Raw genomic sequence first — 24,039 nt, 5'->3', positions numbered from 1 at the left:
CATGCAGGATTTTATTCCAGTAGATGGGAGATACTTTATGTACATGTAAGGCAGATGTGGATTTTTCTGGATGTCACATTTGAAATTTCCTCTCTGCAGCTGACTCTTGGTCAAAATAGTGCCAAAACAGGCCTGGACAAAACCGAGCCCCATGAAGAGATGGAGGTAGATGTGTATTCAGTGGGACTTTAGGAGGGCAGCCAGATTGGAGTGAGGAGAGTCTGAAGATGTGGGTGCTAATCTAGTCTCCCCTCGTCTTTTTTTTTTTTTTAATTTATTTATTTTTGGCTGCGTTGGATCTTCGTTGCTGAGTGCGTGTGGGCTTTCTCTAGTTGCGTGGCCAGCAGGGGCTACTCTTCGTTGCAGCGCACGGGCTTCTCATTGCAGTGGCTGCTCATTGCGGAGTAGGGGCTCGTTGCGGAGCATGGGCTCTAGGCACATGGGCTCAGTAGTTGTGGCTCACGGGCCCTAGAGCGCAGGCTCAGTAGTTGTGGCACATGGGCTTAGTTGCTGCGCGGCATGTGGGATCTTCCTGGACCAGGGCTCAAACCCATGTCCCCTGCATTGGCAGGCGGATTCTTAACCACTGTGCCACCAGGGAAGCCCCCTCCCCTCTTCTGACCTGAGTAAACCTGGACAAGTCGCTGAATCCTTTGGGTCACCATCACCTGTGAAAGACTTTTCTACAGTTGCCATAGATAGCCTAAGCTTCCAGAGACCCTGATCATGGCTAGTTTATATGAGAGGGCTTTGTAAACTGTTAGGTATTTGTAAGGTTTGGATTTATCGTTCTTTTAAACCATGCCTCAAAGCTTGTATTTTGCCCACTTGAATAAGATCTGTACACCATGATATCATATACGGATGGCATTAATGTAGTGAGGTTAAGGATCATTTGAATGACTCACTACTGCAGAGAGAGTTTGAACGAGGGAGGAAGGCAACAAGCCCGAGATAAATCTAGAGAGAAGACGTGTGGGTGTTGGCAGCAGAATTAAGCCTCAGAGACAGAGGGATCCTTTTGCTTGAGAAAGACCCTGAGGTGTCATCACAGCTATGGATTTCAGTGGCAGTGGACCCAAGGGCAGCATTGTGGGTAGGCATGTGGCGTAAGAGAAAATACACTATGAACAGCAAATAAACAGAGCATGGGAGATGGCAAATGGATTGCATTAGCCTGAGAGAAAGGTTGCATCATAGAGAAGGGATCTTGCTGAAGGACTGAATATTGCATCCAAGATTTTGTTAAAATTGAAGTATAGTTGGTTTACAGTGTTGTGTTAGTTTCCAGTGTACAGCAAAGTGATTCAGATATATATATATATATATATTCTCTTTCAAATTTGTTTCCATTATAGATTATGACAAGATACTAAATATAGTTCCCTGTGCTATACAGTAGGTCCTTTTTGTTTATTTTATATATAGCAGTATGTATCTGTGAATCCTAAACTCCTAATTTATCCCTCCCCACCCACCTTCCCCCTTTGGTAACCATAAGTTGTTTCCTGTGTCTGTGAGCCTTTCCGTTTTGTAAATAAGTTCATTTATATCATTTTTTTAGATTCCACATATAAGTGATATCATATGAGATTTGTCTTTCTCTGACTTACTTCACTTAGAATGATAATCTCGAGGTCCATCCATGTTGCTGCAAATGGCATTATTTCATTCTTTTTTATGACTGAGAAGTATTCCAATGTCTCTTATACACCACATCTTCTTTACCCATTCATCTGTTGATGGACATTTAGGTTGCTTCCATGTCTTGGCTATTGCAAATAGTGTTGCTATGAACGTTGGGGTGCATGTATCTTTTCGAGTTAGAGTTTTCATCTTTTCCGAATATCATCCATGATTTTTAGGGGTTGTATCTTGAGCTGGGAAAACAAAACCATGAAGACAGAGTGAGGAGTCATTCTGGCCTCCTTCAGGTTCACTAGTCACATTGGAAACTTATATGTCCCTGTGATGGTGGGAGACACTTGGACTTGATTTTCCTCCCATGTTGTTTCTCAAAATAGAGCCTCAGAAATATTCATGTAGGACTGCCTTGGCCTGGATGGCAAATAATTTCTACTCATATGGGAATTCAGACTACTTAGTAGCAGTTTCCTGAAGTGTTGTGATAAGCAGGCTCTAGGCAGGCTCGGTGGGCAGGGGCACTGTCAGGGCTCAGTCATGTCTTAACCCTGGTGGCAGTGGGCTCATTATCTTGCTGACCTTGTGAAGACTCCAGAGCCCTGGGGAGGAACCTTGTACCCTGGGGCTCCTGGTTTGTCCTCTGATCACTTGCTCCCTTGTACATTCTGCTGTTGTCTATTTCCAGTGCATCCCCTCCCACCACCTCCGGCTTGCCTTCCTCAAAGCCCAGCACTGACCCCTCTGCCAGGGCAGCCTTCTCTTCTCTGTCTCTCCACCTGGCACTGAACCATGGAGCAGGTACTGGGAGAGTAAGGTTTTCAGGTGTTGCTGCATTTTATCCCATGTGAAAGGGGCCATGGTTTCACCTGAGAGAGAGACATGGACCTTACAAGGACCCTGGAGGACGCTCTTAGGTTTAGAACTTGCCCAAGAAGGATCTGCTGTCTTGGCTCAGTGATAACATGACCTTGCTGGATCAGGCTCAGAATCGGTTGCCCTGAGCTCCTTGGGGTAATTGTAACTCTAGAAAAGGAAGTTGCCTTTTTGTTTTACTTCCTTGCATCTTCATAGCTGGAGGTGCAAGGGGAACACTGAAGACTTTGTGTTTTTTTTGTCTTGCTGCAAAGCTTGAGGGATCTTAGTTCCCCCACCAGGGATCTAACCTGTGCCTCCTGCAGTGGAAGCGTGGAGTCCGAACCGCTGGACTGCCAGGGGATTCCCTGAAGACTTAACTGAGCCTCGACTCAGCTTCAGCCAGTTGCTTTAGTGTGTGGAGGTGAGATATGAATATTTCAGGTCAGCCTGTTTCTACTAAACATGGGCCCAGCACAGCCAGCACCTCTCTGGGACATGTAACAGAGTGCTGGCTCTCAAGGAACGCTCTGTCTATATGGGGGGAAAGGTATGTTTGTAGGAAATGGTTAGGTCACATAAGGCTAGATGCATTTGTGTCATGCTGAGTGAGATTTTGGTCTGTAGGATGTACTATGAGGTTGGTGCAGTTGAAAGGAAAGGAAGGCAGGATCAAGGAGAGAGGTGATGTGGGGAGTTGGTAAGAGAAGTTTACAGGAAGAGAAAGCTATCCAAGCCAGTGTCCTTGTGTCCTGGCCCAGGGTTATTCACCTGGGAGAGAAGGGTTTTGAAAGACCTGAAAGTTTGCAGGGTTGGTGCTTTTGGTCATTTCTTCCAGAATCCTAACAATGACTTACATTCACAATGTTATTTAAATCTCAGGGGACACTGAGTGCTGTTACTAATATTTTGGTAGTAGTTTGGAATATGGTCCATAGACAACAGAAAATATAATTATGATCAGTACTTAGGTCCACATCAGAGCTGTAAACTAATCTGAGAAATGACACGGTTTTGAAGTATAAGATAGGAGAGTAGCCAGTACTGGTAGCCCTCCTTCCCACATCTTCCACGGATAGAAGGGACAAGGTCGAGCAAGAGCAGTATGGCTTTTATTTTCCATGTACCTGTCTCTGTGTGAATTCAAGAGGGCGGCCAACGTTCCTACCTGCCATTTTTTTCAAAAGGAGCAAAACTTCTCATACTTACCTGTAATAAGACTCAATTCGATGGAAGTCCTGAACCTGTTAGGAGACAGTGAAACATCAGCCCCTACCTAGTCATACACATCCTCATACACACTGGGCATGAGAATGGTATTTGTGGACCATATGCCTTGGCCTCCTTCCCTTGGTAGGTCCCCATTACTCCAGATGGCCCCTAAATTGGCTAGTGTAATGAAGCAGATGGTAGGCAGGGGAATATCCAGGAGGATACAGCCTATCTTTTTCCTGTTTAACCCACGTACAGGGGCTGATCAAATGAAGCACTGTTAATGTCTGCACCAGTGATACCCAAACTTTAGAGTGCATTAGAACTCCTGAAATGCTTGTTAAAACACAGATTGTTCAGCTCTAATTCCAGAGTTTCTCATTCAGGAGATCTGTGGGTGGGGCCTGAGAATTTGCATTTCTAACCATCATTCCAGATGCTGCTGATTCAGACACCACACTTTTTGAATCACTGACCTAAGCTATTGGTTTCCAACCTTGCTGGCTGCATATTGGAATTGCTTGGGAAATAAACAAAACAATAAAGCCCAGACTATATCTCATATCATTTTCAACAGAATCTGTGTGGGTGGCACCAGACATCAATATTTTTAAAGATCCCCAGGTGAATTAGTCAGTAAGGAAACACAAAGTAAAACCACTATAAGAGGCCACTAGATCTCTATTGTAATGCTCAATTTAAAAAGAAAAAGAAAAAAAGAACTGATCAGATCAAGTGTTGGCGAGGATGTGGAGGAAAAAGACTCATACACTGCTGGTGAAAATGTAAAATGTGCATCCACTTTAGAAAATGGTTTGCTGGATTCTTTAAGAGTTAAATATGTGCTTACCATATGATACAGCCATTCCACTCCTAGGCAGCTATCCAAGAGAAATAAAAGCTTATGCATCTGTGCATATAAAGAAGTGTACATGAATGTTCTTAGCAACTTTGTAATAGCCATAAACAAGAAACCACCTGAACATTAATAAGTGAATAGATTAAAAAAATGTGGTGTATTCAAATAATTGAATACTGCTCACTAATAAAAACATACTTAAAAAAAAGCTCCCCAGGTGATTCCAATGTGCAGCCAAGATTGAGAATTACTGATCTAGGTTCTTGAGACAGAAGACTGTTAATGTAGGTGTACTAGACAAATACAGTAGAACCAAATGTCTCCCATTCTTGGTCTGTGGCAGGATACTCTCGTAGTATGGACATCTTTCCTTGGGATGAATGCAGGTGGCAGTGATTGTGATGGTGGGTCATGGCTTGGACAGAGGTTCAAGCAGAATGAAGAAGGCTGAAACAGCAATCATGAAAATGGTAGACAAGCTGACTAGGGAAACAAGATGATTTCTAGGCAGAAGTGAAAGACCTCTGGGAAGTGGAGACCATAAATTTATTTTGGGGTTCTTCTCCAAAATGTACGATTTTCCCCACCAGCTGTCAGCGGCCTGGGCAAGGAAAATGGACATTTCAACTGATCCAGGGTTAACAAACTTCCAATGCAGTTGCAGACAGTAGGGCAAAGGAGTTAAGGATATTGGTGTGAGAATGGCTAAAGTGATGGACTCTATAGTCTAGGGCCTAATCCCATGAACTCAAGCAAAAGCTTTCTTTTCCCCTTTCTTTCTTTTTTCTTTTTTTTCCTGATAGGTTGTGTACTAGATATATACCTAATATCACTTTCTGTGAGTAGTCACTCCCTTCCCCGTTCCATAGGATTATGGTGAGGCAAACACAGAAGACTGCCCCCACAATTGAGGCAGACAAGTGACCCAGATTTGGCTAAACCTACTATCCCTTTCCCCTGAATACAATGATTAGTCCAGGGGTGAGCACCAGACCTAAACAAGGCCAATCATAGTCCTTCCCTGTAACTGATATTTGGGAGGGGTATCATAGTTTGAGGCAACATTAGATAGGATGGAAGGCTTCTCCTATGGAGTTACCTTTGAAGTGAGACCTGAATAACAAGAAGCAGAGGAAGTAACAAGCACAAAGGTGCTGAGTTGAGAAGGGTCAAGCTGTTCAAGAAATAAGGAGGCTAGGGGAGAATGCCGTTCCCATTGCCGGAACCGCTGTCCCCTTCACTCTTGACCCGGGTAATTCCCGCTCAACCTTCAGATTTCAGCCCAGACATCACTCCCTCCAGTAAGCCCTCCTTGACTTCAAGAGCGGGTCTCCCTTCGCCCCCAGCAGATGACTGGCCTGTTCCTAGGATGTAGGGGTCTGTGTTTACCAGACTCGTGTAGTTCAAGGGAGGGAGTGACGGGATAAGGGATGCAGGGGGGCGCGTGATCTCTGCCCGGTGAGAAAGCGAAGCCAACTTTCAATTTCTCAAGTACAGATCAATGCTTGGGGAGCGACAGCAGCGCGCAGAGCGGCCGATCCCAGGGCGGAAGTGCGTCCTTGGAGCCTTTCTAGGAAACTCGGAGGACCTAGCTCGTCAGTGATCCTGGGGCTGAAGTGGGGCATCGCCAGGCGCACAGGGCCATTTCAGAGAGGTGGTGTGGCAGGGCAGCGGCGAGATGGGGCTAGGGTGAGCGCGAGAACCGGCGCAAAGCAAGCCTGGAAAGGGTGAGGAGACCCCGGCCTGCCGACCACCTGTTCCTCCTGGGAGTGCGGCGCGCGTTGATTGGCTGGAGTGCCGCCCGGGTACCGGAAGTGGCTGATGCCCATAGCCAGTGAAACCCAGACAACAGCTGCGGGTTCTGAGGCAGCGGGCGGAGCAGCGCGGGGAGCCTGAGGGGAGCGTGTGTGGGGCGGTAGCTGCCTGAGGTGAGACCTCATTCTGTCCCAGCCGGGGGTGGAGGGTGCTGCGCTCCCGAACCCCTGGCCCACGAGCCCCGCGAAAACCCGACGTTTAGGCCCGTGCCTGACTCGGGTTCGCTCTGTGACCTTGGACTTTATGGTCTCCCCACCCCGCACCGGGTCCCCACCGGCACATACCCTGGACGCGGCCAGGGTCCGTCTCCGTCCTGGTTCCCTGCCTGTCAGCCGCGGGCACAGGAGCAGCAGGGACACCCCCTTCCGCGGGGGTGTCCTTACGTGGGGGATGATGGGAGCTGTGGTTTCCTCTGACATTCCATCCCCAAGTAAGCTGCGGGGACGAAATGGCGGGCAGTGTCATAAACTTCAGGCCTCCTGGCAGACTGTGCCCAGGGCCGGATATTGGTTTAAGAGGGTTAGTTACGGAAAGGAGACAGATTTCAGTGCAGAGTTAATAGAGCCTTTTGATTGTGGAAACCAGGAGGACAGAGGAAAAGAGGATAACAGTGCTTTAAATTAAGTGTCATCCAGATTGGCAGAAGGAACTTATTTTTACAAATAGTTATTGACGTCAGCTATGTGTCAGACACCGATCTAGGCTCTTTAGATACAAAATGAATGAACTATCCAGATAGTCCTCAAGGGTGTCACAGATTAGTTATGTAAATAAGATATTTACACAAATTCATTTAACAGATATTTAGCAGGTACCCGAAATGTGCTTGGCGCTGGGAATATCAAGATGAATAGAACATCATCCTTGTTCATGGTCTGAAGAAGGAAGCAGAGATGAAAATAGAGTAACAGTACAATGAGGTAGCTGCAACAAGGTGAAGGAGTCTTAGGGACAGAGAAGAAGACAGAGAGGACTCTCTGTGTCTGAGCTGAGTCTTGTAGATGTTTGTTAAGTGTAAAAGGTGGGCAGTAGTATTCCAGGAAGTGGGAATAACCTGTTCTCAAAGGCAGAGAATCTTTAAAGAATAAGAAGTGTTTGAACTGCAGCACCCTGAGCATGACTGCAGCTCCCACCTGTCATTGGAGAGCATGGGACAGGAGATGGGAAGGGAGACAGGGACCTGACCAGGAAGGCATGATGAGCCATGTTAAGAAGTTTTTATTCTGTAGCCATTGGAGAGCAGTGAACAGGAAGCGACATGATAACTGTAGTACAAAGAAAGAGGTGAGTGAAATGCTGATTCAGAGGACCAAGAGATAACCTCCTTCCTGCAGGTGTAAGTGAAGACTTTGGGGAGGAGGTGATCCTTGTACTGGATACTGAGTATTTAGTAGGATCTGACCTTTCAGAAGTTAAGGGAAAGTATTTTTATGAATTAAGATGCTTTTGTCTATAAGTCACAGGATACAATTCAAGCTGGCCTAAAAAATACTAGTGTATAAGCTCTCATAATTGGAAGTCAAGAGGTAAAGTGGTTTCAGGAATGACTGAATCTAGTGGCCCTGCTGGCTCCATTTCCCCTCAATTGTCTCAGCTTGTCCTGCCTTCATCCACAGCTGGTAGTGAAATGGCAGCAGCGGTTCCAGGCAACAATATGTAGAAGTCTCTACTGTGGTTCTCTCAGGACGGCAGGAAACTATTCCCAGAAGTTCCCAGCAAACTTCCTCAGAGTATCATTGACCCAGATGAAAGCATTTGTCCATTCCTGAAACAATCCCTACTGTTCTGAACAGTTACTGGCAAGGGGAATGGTATTAACTTAACTGGGTTAACTCATTTGGAGCTCACTCCTGGAGCTCTTGGGTGAGGTCAGATCTCCTGCAAAGAGTGCGAGGCCACTGCAAACTTTTTTGCTCAAATATCCCATAAAATAATTTGAAAAGCTTTGTGTATCCCCTTACGTGTTTGTAAGTTGACATCCAAAATGTTTCATCATTTTTTCATCATGAATTTGAATAGTTGCAAAGGATGTTACTTTTGGTATGTTATAAATTTTGACATTTCAAAATTAAACGTCATGCCAGTTGGCAGGATTCCTGCCCTTGGATCCGTATGCTCACCACATCCTTCACCCTGTCTGTAACCTCCACTCTTCCCTCCTTCCCCCACTTCATTTGTCTCCTTGTCTCACTTGGTCATCTCAACTGTGTCCTGGCTAACAACCTCAAGTCCCTCACTTTCTCATTCTTCCACCACACGTGTCCCCAGATTCCCAGCCTGCTCTGGGGCTGTCAAAAGTGTTGATGGAGAAAGTCAGGAAAGCACTCCGATGGGCTGATTTCACTCCTCTCTACACTGATGCCTCCAGCATACTTGTCTCAGCAAGAGGTTGTAAGGGTGTAACAAGAGAATGTGTGTAAGTTGCTTGGCACATAGTAAGAGCTTTCATTACTCCCCAGAAGTTTAGTGCGTCCTCACTTATCTTCTCTCCTTCTTTACCCCAACTCTGCACATGCTACATTGAGGTCAGAATGTTCTTTCTGTTCCTTTTCTTATTCCTCCTGTACTTCCTAAGTCTCTGAGGCTTTGCTCACCCCATGCTCTGCCCAGAATGCTGTTAAGTGCAGTAGTCTTCAAATGACATATATTGAGGGAGTCCACAAACATTTTCTGTAACATCTGTAAGTGCGTGGATTGTTGAAAGGACATCAGTCTCTAGATCCTTGACTTAAGTCTGTACCCTTGCCTACCACCAGTGTGCTTGAGAGTGGACCTGTGGCCTATAGATTTCTCTTTTCCACCTCCTTTTTCACAATTGCTCTTTTCCTCCTTTACAGAAGAAAGACATACCTCTCACCCATGCCCTCCTTAATTTTACTATAGCATATCACTCTGGGGTGGGAAAACCTCTGGAGTGCCACACAGGGGGACAATTTACTGAGGGAGTAAATGATTCTTGGACCTTTTATACCTCAAGTCCCAATCTTTGCTTTTTTTAAATTTTTTAATTTTTTCCAATCTTTGCTTTTAACAACATTTAAAAAAGACCTAATCAGGCTGTCAGCTGATAGATTATTCAATGATTTTTTACTAAAAATCACAATATGTTTTTGGCAGATAAGTTTAGAGGACTAAGTGATATTGCTATCCTAAGAGATTGCTGTAAACTCTGATTTAGGCAGTTTGGGCAAACTCAGGTCCAGTCACAGTAACTAGGGTCAGTCTGATAAGCGTAATGGAAATGTGACCTAATCAGTTGTATTATATTCCCTGTCTGCTCCCAGAAGTTCAGGGTAGGGTTGGGGGAGGGGTCAAGTTGGAGGGCAGGAAAAAAGAATGCAGAGCAAGAACTGGCAGTGTTATCTGTAATCCTGCTGCTTTGCACATGTGTTGATCTGCTTGGTGGACCAGACCTTGGTAGAGATGGATGCACCAGACTGAGAGTTAGATAACTCCAGTCACTCAGACTGTCTAACACAGTGGTTCCCAAACCTGATAGGGCATCAGAATCACCTGGGCACTTGTTAAAAATACACATTCCTTTGCCTACTCCTGGAGATTCTGACTCTGAGAGGTCTGATGTGGGACCTGGAAGTTAGTATTTTTAGAGATTTTCCAGTTGACGTTTCTTCATCTAACCTAATTCCAGGCCAAGAATCATTATTTAAGCATCATTCATTAAAAAAAAAAAAATCTTCCTGCTGTGATTGTAAGCCAACTAAACAATTTTTTGGGTTTTATGTGGTGGCTTCTCATGTAGACAGTATGGTCCTTTTGAAGTTTTATTTCTCATGGTTAATTAATAGGTGGATATTTGGTTTATGCATCAGTATTTTGTGAATGAGGATTTCTGAGTGCATTGAAAAAAAAATTCCAGATCTGCAGAGTTGAAGACCCTATTCTGAACTATGGAGACCCAGTAGATGCTTGTCATCCCCCAGACTGAGGACCAAGAGTGGTCATCCTACTCCTAAGATGGCACATCCATCTTATCTCTCTCCAGAAACAACTAATTTCAAATTTAGAAAAGTGAAGAAATGACAAACATAAGAAATTATGTTTGGAAATTTAAATTTATGCTATGAGTAATAGAGTGTTTCCATATGAGGATGAGGTCTAATGTGTATCTGTGCCTCTGGAAAATCAACCAAAAGGAGAATGGCTTTGGGACTTCCCTGGTGGTCCAGTGGTTAGAACTCTGTGATTCCACTGTAGGGGGCATGGGTTTGATCTCTGGTCAGGGAACTAAGATCCTGCATGCCGCACAGTGCATCCAAAGAAAATAAAAAGGAGGATGGCATTGATTTGTGTATGAGAAGGTGTCTATTAAACAAAACAATATTTAACAAATGGCATTAATATCGTGTCACTGGTGGAATGCAAAGTAAAAGAATAGTCAGAGGGGGCAAATTTTAGTTGGGGAAGACTTTCTGGACTAGAATTTTGAACCAGGTGTTGAAGTTGGGGATAGATATACATACCTAACTTCTATGTCTTGCATCTTGTTTTACTGTGGACACGTGATTTTCCATATGGTGTGGGACAGATGTGGGTTTTATGAATGCTGACTTTGTACGGAGCTTGATGTTGGAAAAGAAGTAACTATAGGAGAGATGCTGGTGAAAAGGAAAGGCCAGCGAGGGGGTCAGAAGTAGATAGGGACTGAAGTACCAGCTTGTAGAACTTGTTCCTGGCCGAGCATTAGAGAGAAATTTATTTAAGACAGTGCTTTCTAACTCAAATAGTACCATGGATGAAGATAGCTGAATTCTCTACAATGGATTCTTACAGTTACATAGGTACACATTATCTATAATTTTCAAAAATTTCAGTGAAAAGGAGAAATCCAGTTTTTGTGTGCCTGCCCTTATTCCAGGGGAAAATTAGAGAAGGCACTGAGTGGGGGAAAGTTGAAGAAGATTCCAGGTCATTTTTAGGGGTAGCGCAAAGAGCTTCCAACACTTCAGGATTTCAGTAGGAGATCAGGTTCCTTCCAGGTGTCAGGAAAGAGGGCTTACCAGGGCTGCACCCCTGAGTGATTAGGGAGGCCAGAGGGTATGATCCTGTGGATGACTGGAGGCTGGGCAGAGAAAAGGGGCAGTACAAAGGGCACCCCAAAATCACCCCTTTCCCCTTCCCTCACCACTTGACCCCAGTCTCTCCTGCCTCTCAGGATCTTCATTTCTTCAGTAATCTCATCTTTTCTTCCCTCTTAACCTTTCTCTCTACTGGCACCATCCTTTCTAATATAAACATGTTCAAATCTCTACCATCAGAGAAAATTCTTCTTTGACTTTCTTTGACCTTTTACACTACTGCCCATCTTGGTCCTCTCCTTTCACCCAGATTTTTTGAAAGAAGCAGCAAATTAATTAATCAGTCCACTGCCACCTGGCTTCTGCTTCTGTCATTCCATTGACTCTGTTTTTACATGTCATCTGTGACCATCTAATTGTCCCAGCAGACGTTTTCCAGTTCTTATCCTACTGGATCTATCAACTGTGTGTGACGCTTTGTAATTCCCTCTGCCATTGCCTTGGTGACTTATATGACACTTTTTCTGGTTCTTCTCCTACTTCACTAACCATTCTTTCTCTTCTTGGCAGGCTTCTCTTCCTCTACCTACCCCTTTATCATTAGGGTCCTAACAGGAAACAGGTACTTCGCTCAAATTAGGATAATTTGAGAAGGGTTTATTTGCAAAGAAGTTAATATAAAAGATGTAGGTGTAGGCAGGATACTGAGGAAAGCTGGGATTGGCAATAGCAGAGTAGTCACCAGCCCTAGGCCAGAAGAGGCAAGAGGTAGGGGAGGGCCTGGAGCCCACAGAGACAACTGGGTAGGATGATTCCTTGAGAGGAGTAATGAACTTCAATTGAGGGACACCATGAACCCAAGGTGATCTCATAGGAAGGAACCAGGAGGATAAATACTCTGACCTCACTGTCCTCCCTCCTTCCAGCCTCCTGCTAGGGCTCCCCATTGGTGGAACACAACTGGAAGCCAGAGGGCCCCTTGATGAGTGCTATATAGGTTACCTTCTGGGGCAGAGAACAGGGTGAAGAAAAGTTGAAAGATCTGGAGGGGAACATGGAAGTTAACTGGAGTACTCTTCAATGTTGGCCTTGGCTTTCTAGGTTTCTGTCTTCAGTATCTGACAGTTGTCACAACTATAGTCATTATTGTCTATGCTGAGTACTCTCAAGTCTGTATCTTTAGTCCTGACTGCTCTAAGCTTTAGACCAATATATTTTGACTGATTCCTTGGTACTTCTGTATGGATGTGTTGAAACTCATCTTGTCCAAAACACAGCTCATTTATCATCTTTCCCCTAACGTAGCTGCTCCTCAATATACCCAACCTTGGTGGTATCACTCTCCATCTAATTACACCTTCCTTACACCTATATCCAATCATACCCCAAGTCTTAGACAATTTGTCCTCTCAAGCACTTCTCTAGTCTGTTTCCTCTTCATTCACACTACCACTATTACCCTAGTTAGATCTCATCACCCTTTGCCTTGATGACTGCATCAGACTTCTAACTGATCTCCTTTATGTCCTTGTCTGCTGCTTTCTGGTTCAGCCACTAAATGGCCACTTGTGTATGTCTACCTGAAATGCTAATCTGACCATGAACTGTGTCATTCCTTGGCTTAAAAACCATTCCATGACCCTGCAATGTAAGGATGAAGTCCCATAGCTGCCCCATTCCCCCTTGAGAATCACCTTCTGCAATTAACACTTTTATTGATGGGAGGATTGTGTTGCTCAGATTTGCTGTGGTGCACAGATGCACTGCTCTAGGCAAAGGGCCTCTCCTCTTCAATATTAGCTCCCGGTTGCTTAATACCTGAACAGAAGCTGGGCTCATTTCCCCAGCATTTGGATCTTCTGTGAGGGGACAGCTAAATCCTTGGGGCCATTGTACCAATTAGGAGCAAGTTTGGCTTCATAAATTAAAAAACCATAATAGCTTAAGCAAGGAAAAAGCTTTTTTCTCTGTTAGATAAAAGAAGTCCAGAGGCAGGCGTTCCAGGGCAAGTATGGCAGCTCCACAGAGTCATCAGGGACCCAGGTGCCTTCCTGTTCTTGTCCCACTGTAAGGTATGCTGGTGAACTCATGGTCCAGGAGGGCACTTCAGCTGTCACTTCATGCCCCAGGCACAGCACAGAAGAGGGTGAAGAAATGTATCCCCTTACTTTTAAGGAGATATCCCAGAAGTCCCTCATGCTGTCATTTGCATTTTACTGTCTCATTGGCCAGAAGCTAGTTACATGGCCAAATCTAGCTGCAAAGAAGGCTGAGAATATATTTCTTTAGGCAGCCTCATTGCTACAAAAATAAATTCATTATTCTGTTGCTGATGACGTGGGGAAGAGTGGAGATTGGGATAGACAACTAAAAATCCTTGCCACAGCCTTTTAGAAGTTTTAAAAAAGTATAGGCTTTAAGATTTATAAAAGTGCTAAGAGGGGCTTCCTTGGTGGCGCAGTGGTTAAGAATCCGCCTGCCAATGCAGGGGACACGGGTTCGAGCCCTGGTCCAGGAAGATCCCACATGCCACGGAGCAACTAAGCCGTGCGCCACAACTACTGAGCCTGTGCTCTAGAGCCTGCGAGCCACAACTACTGAGCCCACGTGCCACAACTACTGAAGCCCGCACACCTAGAGCCCGTGCTCTGCAACAAGAGAAGCCACTGCATTGAGAAACCTGCGCACCGCAGCGAAGAGTAGCCCCTGCTTGCCGCAACTAGAGAAAGCCCACGCACAGCAACGAAGTCCCAGTGCAGCCAAAAATAAATAAAATAAATTTTTAAAAAACTAAAAAAAAAAGTGCTAAGAAAATTGTATAAAGGGACCAATTACAATATTAATAAGTAAAAATCAACAGCATTGCTATATGTATGTGTATATATATGTGTATACACACACACACACACACACACACACACACACACACACACACACACATAATAACAACCAGTTAGAAAATATAAGAAAAACTCACTAAAAGAGAAGACATACAGAAACGTGATGGATATAAAAACATCAGGGTAAGTTTGGAAATTTTACAAAATTATACTAAAATTTATTTGGAAAAATAGAATAGACAGGAATATTTGAAAAGAAGATTAACAAGTGAGCACTTTCTCTAACATATTAAAAAATTTAAAGCTACAGTAGGTTGAACAGTTTGGTGTTAGAGAGGGAATAGATCAATAGAACTGAATGGAGCCTGGAAATTGACCCAGATATATATGGAACTTTAGACTGTGGTATAGGAGGCATTTCAAATTAGTAGGGAAAATTAGGTATTGATACAATTTAGTAACCATCTGGAGAAAATTAAGCTAGAACCATACTTTATCCAAATATACGGGAGCCAAGGGTGGTTCCTTCTGTCCCTGTTATAGCTAAGTCACATTAACCTTTTGAATACGTAATGCCTACAACATATACAATCCCCTATTCTCTAGAGCTGGTGAGCACCACAGAACTGGGCTAAAGATATTTCTTCTTGCTACTTATTTCTGGTTTCTTCCTCTATAAACCCAAAGGTTATATTAGTCATTTTTGTCCCTTTCCCAACCTTTTCCATATACCATCTATTAATATGGCCACAATTTTCCTTAAATGTTTTTATTACCAACCTCAGGTTCTGCCTCAATTCACTGTTAATATTATGGAACTTTTATCAGCATCTTCTTACCATCCATTTCCTATTCTCTCCTTAAATCTCTTCCTCTGATAATTTCCCTCTCTTCTCAGTCAGCGTCTGCTCTTTGTGTAGCATGTCCACCATAATCCTAAATCTTTCTCTTCTCTTCAGCAGCGTCCTGTAATCTCACCAGATACAGAGAGTGCTTTTGGGTGCTGTCAGAACCATGTCAAGCTCCATACTTCCTAGTATTGGCTTCATTTAGCTGTGATACAGCCACTTCACAGACTTACCCTCTCTCATTTCAGATTGTGAGATGGGGACTGAGAACAAGGAGGTAATTCCCAAGGAAGAAATTTCTGAAGAATCTGAACCACATGGGGCAATATTAGAAAAACTTCCAAAGGTGGTTTATCAGGGTCACGAGTTTGGAGCAGCATGTGAAGAAGACATATTGGAGGAGCATTCCAGAGAGTCCACAGAAGAGGTTCTGGAGCAGGTGTCCCCTGAGGAGAGAGACTTTGCATCAGGGTTGATTATCTTTAAGAAATCACCCTCAAGTGAGAAAGACCATGAGAATAATGAAAGTGAGCGAGCCTACAATCCTAGCTCAAACCTGATCACGTACCAGGGAGATACTACAGCAGAGGCAGTTAGCACATTTGCTGCTTCTGGCCAAAACTTCATAGAGAATTTAGGACCTAATAAAACACATAGAAATTCTCTGGGAGAAAAGCCTCATACATGTAAAGAATGTGGGAAAGCCTTTAATCAAAACTCACATCTTATTCAGCATATGAGAGTTCATAGTGGAGAGAAACCCTTTGAATGCAAAGAATGTGGAAAAACATTTGGAACTAACTCAAGCCTTCGAAGGCACCTGAGAATTCATGCTGGAGAGAAGCCCTTTGCTTGTAATGAATGTGGAAAGGCCTTCATTCAGAGTTCACATCTCATCCACCATCACAGAATTCACACTGGAGAGAGACCTTATAAATGTGAAGAATGTGGTAAAGCCTTCAGTCAGAATTCAGCCCTTATTCTACATCAGAGAATCCACACTGGGGAGAAACCATATGAATGTAATGAATGTGGGAAGACCTTTAGGGTTAGCTCACAGCTTATTCAGCATCAGAGAATTCATACTGAAGAAAGATATCATGAATGCAATGAGTGTGGCAAAGCCTTCAAGCATAGCTCAGGCCTCATTAGACACCAGAAAATTCATACTGGAGAAAAACCCTATCTGTGTAATGAATGTGGGAAAGGCTTCGGTCAGAGTTCTGAGCTCATCCGGCATCAAAGAATTCATACAGGAGACAAACCGTATGAATGTAATGAATGTGGGAAAACTTTTGGCCAGAACTCAGAGATTATTAGACATATTAGAATTCATACTGGTGAGAAGCCCTACGTATGTAAGGAATGCGGGAAGGCCTTTAGGGGAAACTCAGAACTTCTTAGACATGAGAGAATTCACACTGGAGAGAAACCCTATGAATGCTTTGAGTGTGGAAAGGCTTTTAGGCGGACCTCTCACCTTATTGTCCACCAGAGAATTCATACTGGAGAGAAATCTCATCAGTGTAATGAATGTGCCAGAACCTTTTGGGATAACTCTGAGCTGCTTCTCCACCAGAAAATTCACATTGGAGAGAAACCTTATGAATGTAATGAGTGTGAGAAAACATTCAGCCAGCATTCCCAACTTATCATACATCAGAGAATTCACACTGGAGAGAAGCCTTACGAGTGCCAAGAATGTCAGAAGACCTTTAGTCGGAGTTCTCACCTCCTCCGACATCAAAGTGTTCACTGTATGGAATGATCTGCAAAGCATGAAAGCCTTCTGTGGAAAAGCTGAAGTCAGACTTATTGTTCTCAGTCTGTACCCCAAGTTCTCAGATCAAATGAATGGACAGAACCTCCTCTGTCCTTTTACTGATTTTTATTTAAACAGTTGGTCAAAAAGGATGAGGCACTTTTATGAACTATTCATTGAGAAGTTTCAGTGTACTGAGTTAAATCATAAAAGCTGTTTCAGGCCTTAATTCTCCACTATCCCTTTTTCCTTTCCTTCCTTCCTCCCCACTAGTGGATCACATAACATTAGGGGTCTTTACTGGCCATCTAGCCCAAATTGTTACTGTTCAGGAAAAATGGAGGAACATGATTCCACCACTTCCTAGGAATGACAGAGTTGACCCCTCGAATATTACCCCTGAAATGTTAAAGTCATGGCCTAGAAGACACACCTCTCTCTTTCCCACTGTTTAGCATTGGAATTTAGTAAGCTTTTATTAGCTTCAAAATCTTCCAAACTCGCTATCAAGTTCCCTTGGAAGATGGCAGCATTAATGAAGAAGCGGGAAGCTTGGGTCATTTCCCATCTCCTGCTAGGCTTCCTTAGTCATCTGAGAGGGTGCCATGATAGAGGAAACTGACAAGCAATTTATAGCATTGTTAAGTGAAGGCCCTCAGAATCCAGAGGGGCTGATTAGCAAGGCCAGGGGATAAACAAGTGGGGCCAGACTACTCAGCATGGGCAGAAGCAGCTCTTTTGCAGCTCTTTCTCATTTCAGGGCCGTTCAGACTGAGTGCTCCCAAGAACTCTGCTGCATTCACTTTGGGCCCCAGCTTGTGTTGCTGCTGACAGATCCTGTGTCAGGAAATAACAAAGAGGACTGCAGCTTCATTGTCACTAGGCACCTGGCCACAGTGATGAGCTGGTTCACCTGACTGACCAGGACCCTGCCTTGCCAAAGCACTTAAGCTCCCATGACCTGGGCCCCACTGCTGGGGTCCCTGGCTAATAGGCCAGGATGTGACAGCCTCTTCTCAGTTTGCCCTTGGCTTTGGAATTCTCTTTCTTCAGCATTTCTACATGTGTTTTCTGTGTTCTCTTATGTGTTTTTTTTTTTTTTTTTCTTCAAGGAAACACATCCTCAAATTTTCATGTGTCCATGTTTCTGAGGCAGTGAATGGTAGTGGGAATTGCACTAACGGGGATCCAGCTTGCTTGGGGTCTGGTCTTAGAACTAGACCTTGAATAAGGCACTTCACCTGCTGATCCCTAATTTCCTCATCTGTAAAATGAGGAGAGTTGAACTAAGTGATCTCAAGTTTCAACTGGCCCAATAATTCCTTTTTTTCTTTTAAAAAAATTTAACTTTATATATCTTCAGTGTTTTATTCTTTAACCTCTTTATTACACTAATACTAATCACTAGTATTTATTGAATTTTTACTATGTGCCAGGCACAGCGCCAGACAGTTTACATTTTTGTTTTCACAGCCTCCCTATGGTGTGGGTACTCTTTTTTTAAAAACAAACAAAACGGCTTTATTGAGGTATAATTTACATACCATAAAATTCACCTGTTTAAGTGTTCAGTTGAATGCTTTTTAGTTAATTTACAGAGTTGCACAACCATCAGTGATGTGGGTTCTCTTACACCAATTTGAAAGGTGAGGGGCAGGGGAGAAGTCAAATAACTTGCCCATGATCACACAGCTGGTAAGTGCTAGAGCCAAGACTCCAGCCCTGAGCTGTGCTCCTAAGCACTGTGTTGTACTGTGAATAGGTGCATGCATTACTGCCTTATTCGAAATCCTTTGTACATTTTCTATTCATTATTAATTACTACATGAATTTGAATATAATGGATTTAAATCATGTCCTTGGAAACATAATTGGTCATAGCCAAAACCCATCAAGTGGGTTTATTCTGTACCCCAATATGTGCCCCCACCCCCGGGCTCATGCTCTTGGCTTGAGAAAAGGGCTGTACAAGTAAAACATTTGATGGGGACTTTCTTGGCAGTTCAGTGGTTAAGACTTTGCCTTCCAATGCAGGGGTGTGGGTTCGATCCCTGGTCGGGGAGCTAAGATCCCACAAGCATCAAGGCCAAAAAACCAAAACATAAAGCAGAAGCAATATTGTAACAAATACAGTAAAGACAAAAAAAAGTCCATCTCAAAACAAACAAAAAAGCTGATTACACAGTTTCCACATCCTTCCAGGTACCTCTGTCTCTAGTAGTTAGACGTTAGTAGAAGTTCTTTAACTCATCTCTTTCCATAGGGTGTTTACAAGTGCAGTGTGCTCTCATTCCTTTTTTCATCACTCAAGCTCAAATTGAATTATACCCAAACATATCTTTCTCATGTGAAAGCTGGATGTTACTTATTCCCTTAACTTCTTATTCCTGTGTTTGAATATTTTATTTGCACATTCACCCCTTGCCAGCCCTTAATATAGAACTCAGCACCTCTTCAAGCTCCCCAGAAAGGATCCCCTCACAGAAACATATCCATGAGTAATACGGACTCTACTCAAGATTCTGGTGTGTAAGAGGTGGAGAAGGGGGTTTGTATCCTACTAGACATCTCGTTCTCAGCAGTCCTTTCTTTGCCAAACTGCCACTGAAGGTTTTTCTCTTTGTCCTCCCCTCTCAGGACTGTCACCTCAGCTCCTTTTTAGGCCCTTCAATAACAGACCGCTCATTGGAACACTAGAAGGCAATTTAGTGACCAAGTTTTGTTGTGCCTGATCATATTAAGGGAAGAAGTTCTCACCTCTCATTCTAAGAAGAATTTTCCAACATATATTAATTCTTTCCCAAGAGAAATTCTGGTGAGTGAAATTATTTCCACCTTGTTATATGCACTACACACACATCCTGTAACCTCACTACCTGCCCTTATCTACCTTACACCCAGCTAGCTCAGAAATATTTCTCTCTTTTCCTTGTTTGCCCCCTCCCCCTCAATTTTCTTAGGAGCCAAAATCTGACCATAATATAATTGACTGGTAGTCATAATCTAGTGCAAGTAGAATTCTATCAAGGAAAGAAAAGATGTGAATTTTCTTAATTTTAGACCCATTAAAAATACCAGGCCTCACAATCTCAAAAACCTACCAAAATACCCAGAAATACCCTTCAGAATTTTTGCAGACCTAACCATGTACATTTTCATCCTTCCCTAATTAAACAGTTTTACTGGTATATTAACACTTTATGTAAATAAAGTATTTCTTTACAATTTTACTGATTTGATGCCTTTCTAAGTATATTCCAAAGTACATTGTTTCATTATGGTCTTAATATGACTTTGTATGCCATTTTCCTGCCATCCTATAAATTTCACCTTAGTACCCCCAATGTGCTCTGGTAGCTTCTGGTTTTACGTAAGCTGTTCTCTGTCCTTTTATTTATTTTTTTTAAAAAATTAATTATTTTTGGCTGTGTTGGGTTCTCATTGCTGCGTGAGGGCTTTCTCCAGTTGCAGTGAGCAGGGGCTACTCTTCGTTGCGATGCGTAGGCTTCATTGCTTGGCTTCTCGTTGCGGAGCATGGGCTCTAGGTTCGTGGGCTTCAGTAGTTGTGGCATGCAGGCTCAGTAGTTGTGGCACACAGGCTTACTTGCTCCACGGCATGTGGGATCTTCCTGAACCAGGGCTCGAACCCATGTCCCCTGCATTGGCAAGTGGATTCTTAACCACTGCGCTACCAGGGAAGTCCTGTTTACTCAGTCCTTGATCTTCTGCTTTGCTTGGTGAGGTCTTTTATCTTTCATGACAGGGAAAATGTTACCTACTTTGTTTATCTAGATAGATAGTTTTTCAGGATTATCAACTTAATGTAAGGTATTCTGGATCTGGAATTTCTTGGTGTCCAGTGGTTAGGACACTGTGCTTTCACTGCTGAGGGCCCGATCCCTGGTCAGGGAACTAAGTTCCCACAAGCCTTGCGGTGCAGGGGGAAAAAAAAAAAAAGATATTCTGGATTTTAAAAAAATGTTACTGAGATTTCTGTGCTGGTGTTTATTATTGTTTTGTTTTGACATGTTCTCCTGTGTGACTCCTGGTCTGAGGCAGTTTCCTTAGGTTGTTAGGTACAGGGTCTTTGAGACTCAGGAAAGCTCTATCTAGAAAAATGTGCATGCAAATTCAGGGAACTCATGGACCATCTGAAACTCATCTTTGGACCTCTGTAGTCCTTTACACGGTCCTGAAATCAAACTTTTACCTATAAAACAAATTACCAAGTAACCCGCAATAACCTCTACCTCATCACATCCCTCAGCTTTGGGGATGAAGCTATGCCAAGACTATCCGCCTGGGTGAACCCCTGAAAGTGAACGGGAGTTGGAGCCTCAGTAAAATCCAGTGGGAAGCGGGACGTGGTGATTCTGGTGATAACCTGAGGAGAGGAGCCTCAATAACGGGGCCCCTGCACATTCATCAACCACCTGCTGAGCCCCTACAACGCGTTGGGACCTGTGCAACGCGCAGGGGGCTAAGCGCTAAGAGGCTGGTGGGGACTTGAGCTATGCAGGAGAGGTCAGCGCTGCGGAGTGGGAATAGGCGAGAAGGCTTCAATTCTCCCACGGAGCAGGAAGCCCGCCTCCTCCCTGAGAGCTGGGGAGCGGTGGCCGACGAGGCAGGCGCGGCCCCCTCCTCGAGACCCAGGACGCGAGCTCACCCCTCTGCACCCGCTGGCCGTCCCTGCCACGTCCTTTTCTCCAGCCCGGGCCTCGCACTGGGGCTCGGCCGCGACTCGCATCTCTCCTGCGGTGCCGCTGACGAGAATGCTGATGTTTATTTGTACTACGCTTTGCAGACAGTGTTTTCATCGGTGGACCCAACTTTGCCGGCACCGACGAACCTCTAAGTCATCGAAATCGCTCGGCCACCACTGCCTCCGGGACCAAGAGGTACTGATAAGAGCCTCATCGAGCCCTGAGGCTGGGGCCGCTCTCGGAAGCCTGGGGACCCTTGTCCGTGCGCCACCTGGCGGGCGGGGGCGGGCCGGGGCGGCGCGCGGCGTGATTGGTCGAGGCCCGGGGTGCCTTTTTGCTGGTGACCGGTGGGGGCCGGAGGCAGAGGTGCGAGGGCTCCGAGAGTGGGCTACTGCGCGCTGCTGACCCCGAAGTCAAGTACTGGGGCGCCCGCCGGACGGGACCTGGGCTGGCGTCTCTCAGGCCGCCGTGATTTGTCGTTTGTGAGGACGTTTCACATCCCAGGGTGGGATCTATTCCGCCGTTCCCTGATGTTCATGGAGTCCTTGCCGCGGCCCAGGTTCTTTCGAATTTCCAACCAGGCCAATTAAGATACTTATCTAATAACTAATTATTAAAATTTAATTTAGTGGCAGTGGGAAAGGACATACTCAAGGTACAGAGGGCAGGTTTGGCTTCAGAAAGAAGGAAGAAAGCACTATCCTCTGAGGCTGCTGGAGGAACTGAGACGACAGATGTGGAGGGAATGAGCACAGGGTGGCCAGCAGAGTTGATTATTTGAGGCCTTTTGCTAAGAAGGGTGATTAAGCATTGGAGTGGGCAGATTACCCAAAACATCATCTAGAAAGGAGAAAAATGCTTCTGTGCCCCTGATCTGCTGGTTATGTCGGCATTCTCTGAGCTGGGTTGTGGTGGGGACAGGGCGGAACTTTAGTCACAGGACTATAATCCACACTCCACTCCATTGACTCCCAAGTGGGAGGAATCCCAGGAGTGCAGCGAATGTGGGAGAGACCCGAGGGGTCTTCATGCGGTCGGGTGGAGCTGAGATTCTCTGCATCAGAGAGTTCACACTGGTGAGCAACCCAGCTAATGTAATGAATTCCACCTTCAGACAGAATTCCCACCTTGGAATTCATCAGAAAACTTGTACTGGAGAGGCCCTTGGAATACCAATGCGGAAAAGCCTCTGATCAGAACTCTCACCAGTTTCAGCATCAGAGCATCCACAGTGCACAGCGATCTGGGGATTTACTCACTGTAGGACACTTTCATTCCGACCTGAAACTTTGCTCTGATCTTTCCTCTTCTCTACCGATGTCACTAGACTGGAAATGCCCTTTGTGCCAGCTAATTTTGTCCTGCTCCTTGAGGACAGGGCTACCTTGTTGTAGAAGAGCGTATCGCATTCAGCCCAGGGTTGCCACTCAAAAATTAACCAATGAATGACTTAAATAAATAAGAGGCCATAAATGATGAATTGGACATTTCAAATTTAATTAACTGAATGTAGAATCATAATGCCTTTGCTGTCCTTTATTTTTCTATGCAGATCCTTTATCCCCTAAAATGATGGCCATGGCATTAAAGGTCTATATCACCCATCTAATATAAATTATATCTCTTTATGTGATATGGGGACACGTAAAATGTTAAACATTGAACCAAAACCTTTCTTTAGCTGAGGGAATTGATCCACTATACGATTTACTCAAATACAAGATAGCCACAGATTGCTTTAAACACACCTCTTCTCCTTGCAACTTTCAGCACTGAAACAAAACAAAACCCAAATCAGATACTTCACCTGTACCATCCTCAAAATCTTTCTTTCATAAGAGGCTTTGTTTACTTCTTGATCTCGTTTCTGTTTTTATACATTATTTCCATCTTCTTGGATATATTATATTTTTTTCTTCATGTGAGCTATATCTTAAATGTATTTGCTGGGATTCAGTATTCTTACTTTTGCAGCTGCTTCAGCATCATCACAGGCTTATGTTTTCTTCATATGTAGTAGTATGCTCAGGATAATCTTGAAAATTAGTTGTTCTTGTGTGTTTTGTTTTGTTTTGTTGGCTGAGCCACACAGCTTGTGGGATCTTAGTTCCCTGAGCAGGGGTTGAACCTGGGCCCTCAGCAGTGAAAGCGTGGAGTCCTAACCACTGGATGGCCAGGGAATTCCTTGAAAATTAGTTTTTAAATGACTTGTTATTGAAAGGATTAGAATCTATTGCAGGACAAACCATATGTTGGGAGCCTCACTATCTACAGCAGAACCCTGCCAGGCTGGATGTTCTGTCCGTTGAATACAGGCAACGCCTCTTTAACTCCTTTCTTTCTTTCTTCCTTTCTCCCTTCCTTCCTCCTTCCTCCTTTCTTCTTTCCTTCCTTCCTTCCTTTCTCTTTCTTTCCTTCTTTCTTCCTTCCTTCCTTCCCTCCTTCCTTCCTCTCTCTCTCTCTCTCTC

The 24,039-nt window shown here is 44.2% G+C and overlaps 1 protein-coding gene and 1 long non-coding RNA gene across 3 annotated transcripts; one reads left to right on the top strand and one right to left on the bottom strand.

The window, feature by feature from the left end:
- Nucleotides 1-1,747: 1,747 nt before the first annotated feature.
- On the bottom strand, nt 1,748-7,660 carry LOC113632732 (uncharacterized). Its single transcript, XR_003437937.1, has 3 exons — nt 6,667-7,660; nt 3,706-3,740; nt 1,748-1,880 (listed from the first exon to the last, which is right to left on the bottom strand). It is a non-coding gene; the product is annotated as an uncharacterized LOC113632732 (long non-coding RNA).
- Nucleotides 4,891-23,995, top strand: ZFP3 (ZFP3 zinc finger protein). 2 transcript variants are annotated; one of them, XR_003437932.1, is made up of 4 exons: nt 4,891-6,495; nt 15,355-15,383; nt 19,506-19,683; nt 21,673-23,995. XR_003437932.1 is itself a non-coding variant. In XM_027130205.1 (2 exons), exon 2 carries the CDS (start codon nt 15,363-15,365, stop codon nt 16,872-16,874), a length of 1,512 nt encoding a protein of 503 aa, XP_026986006.1. In that variant the 5' UTR covers nt 6,294-6,495; nt 15,355-15,362; the 3' UTR covers nt 16,875-17,097. The 2 variants fall into 2 exon arrangements, 1 of the variants encoding a protein (XP_026986006.1); XM_027130205.1 differs by lacking the exons at nt 19,506-19,683; nt 21,673-23,995 and having other exon boundaries at nt 6,294-6,495; nt 15,355-17,097.
- The last annotated feature ends 44 nt before the right edge of the window (nt 23,996-24,039 follow it).

Source organism: Aethalodelphis obliquidens, unplaced genomic scaffold (assembly GCF_003676395.1).
Source record: "Aethalodelphis obliquidens isolate GAN/ISIS:26980383/991018 unplaced genomic scaffold, ASM367639v1 scaffold38, whole genome shotgun sequence".
Taxonomy (NCBI): domain Eukaryota; kingdom Metazoa; phylum Chordata; class Mammalia; order Artiodactyla; family Delphinidae; genus Aethalodelphis; species Aethalodelphis obliquidens.
This window is presented reverse-complemented; position numbering and strand designations above follow the sequence as displayed.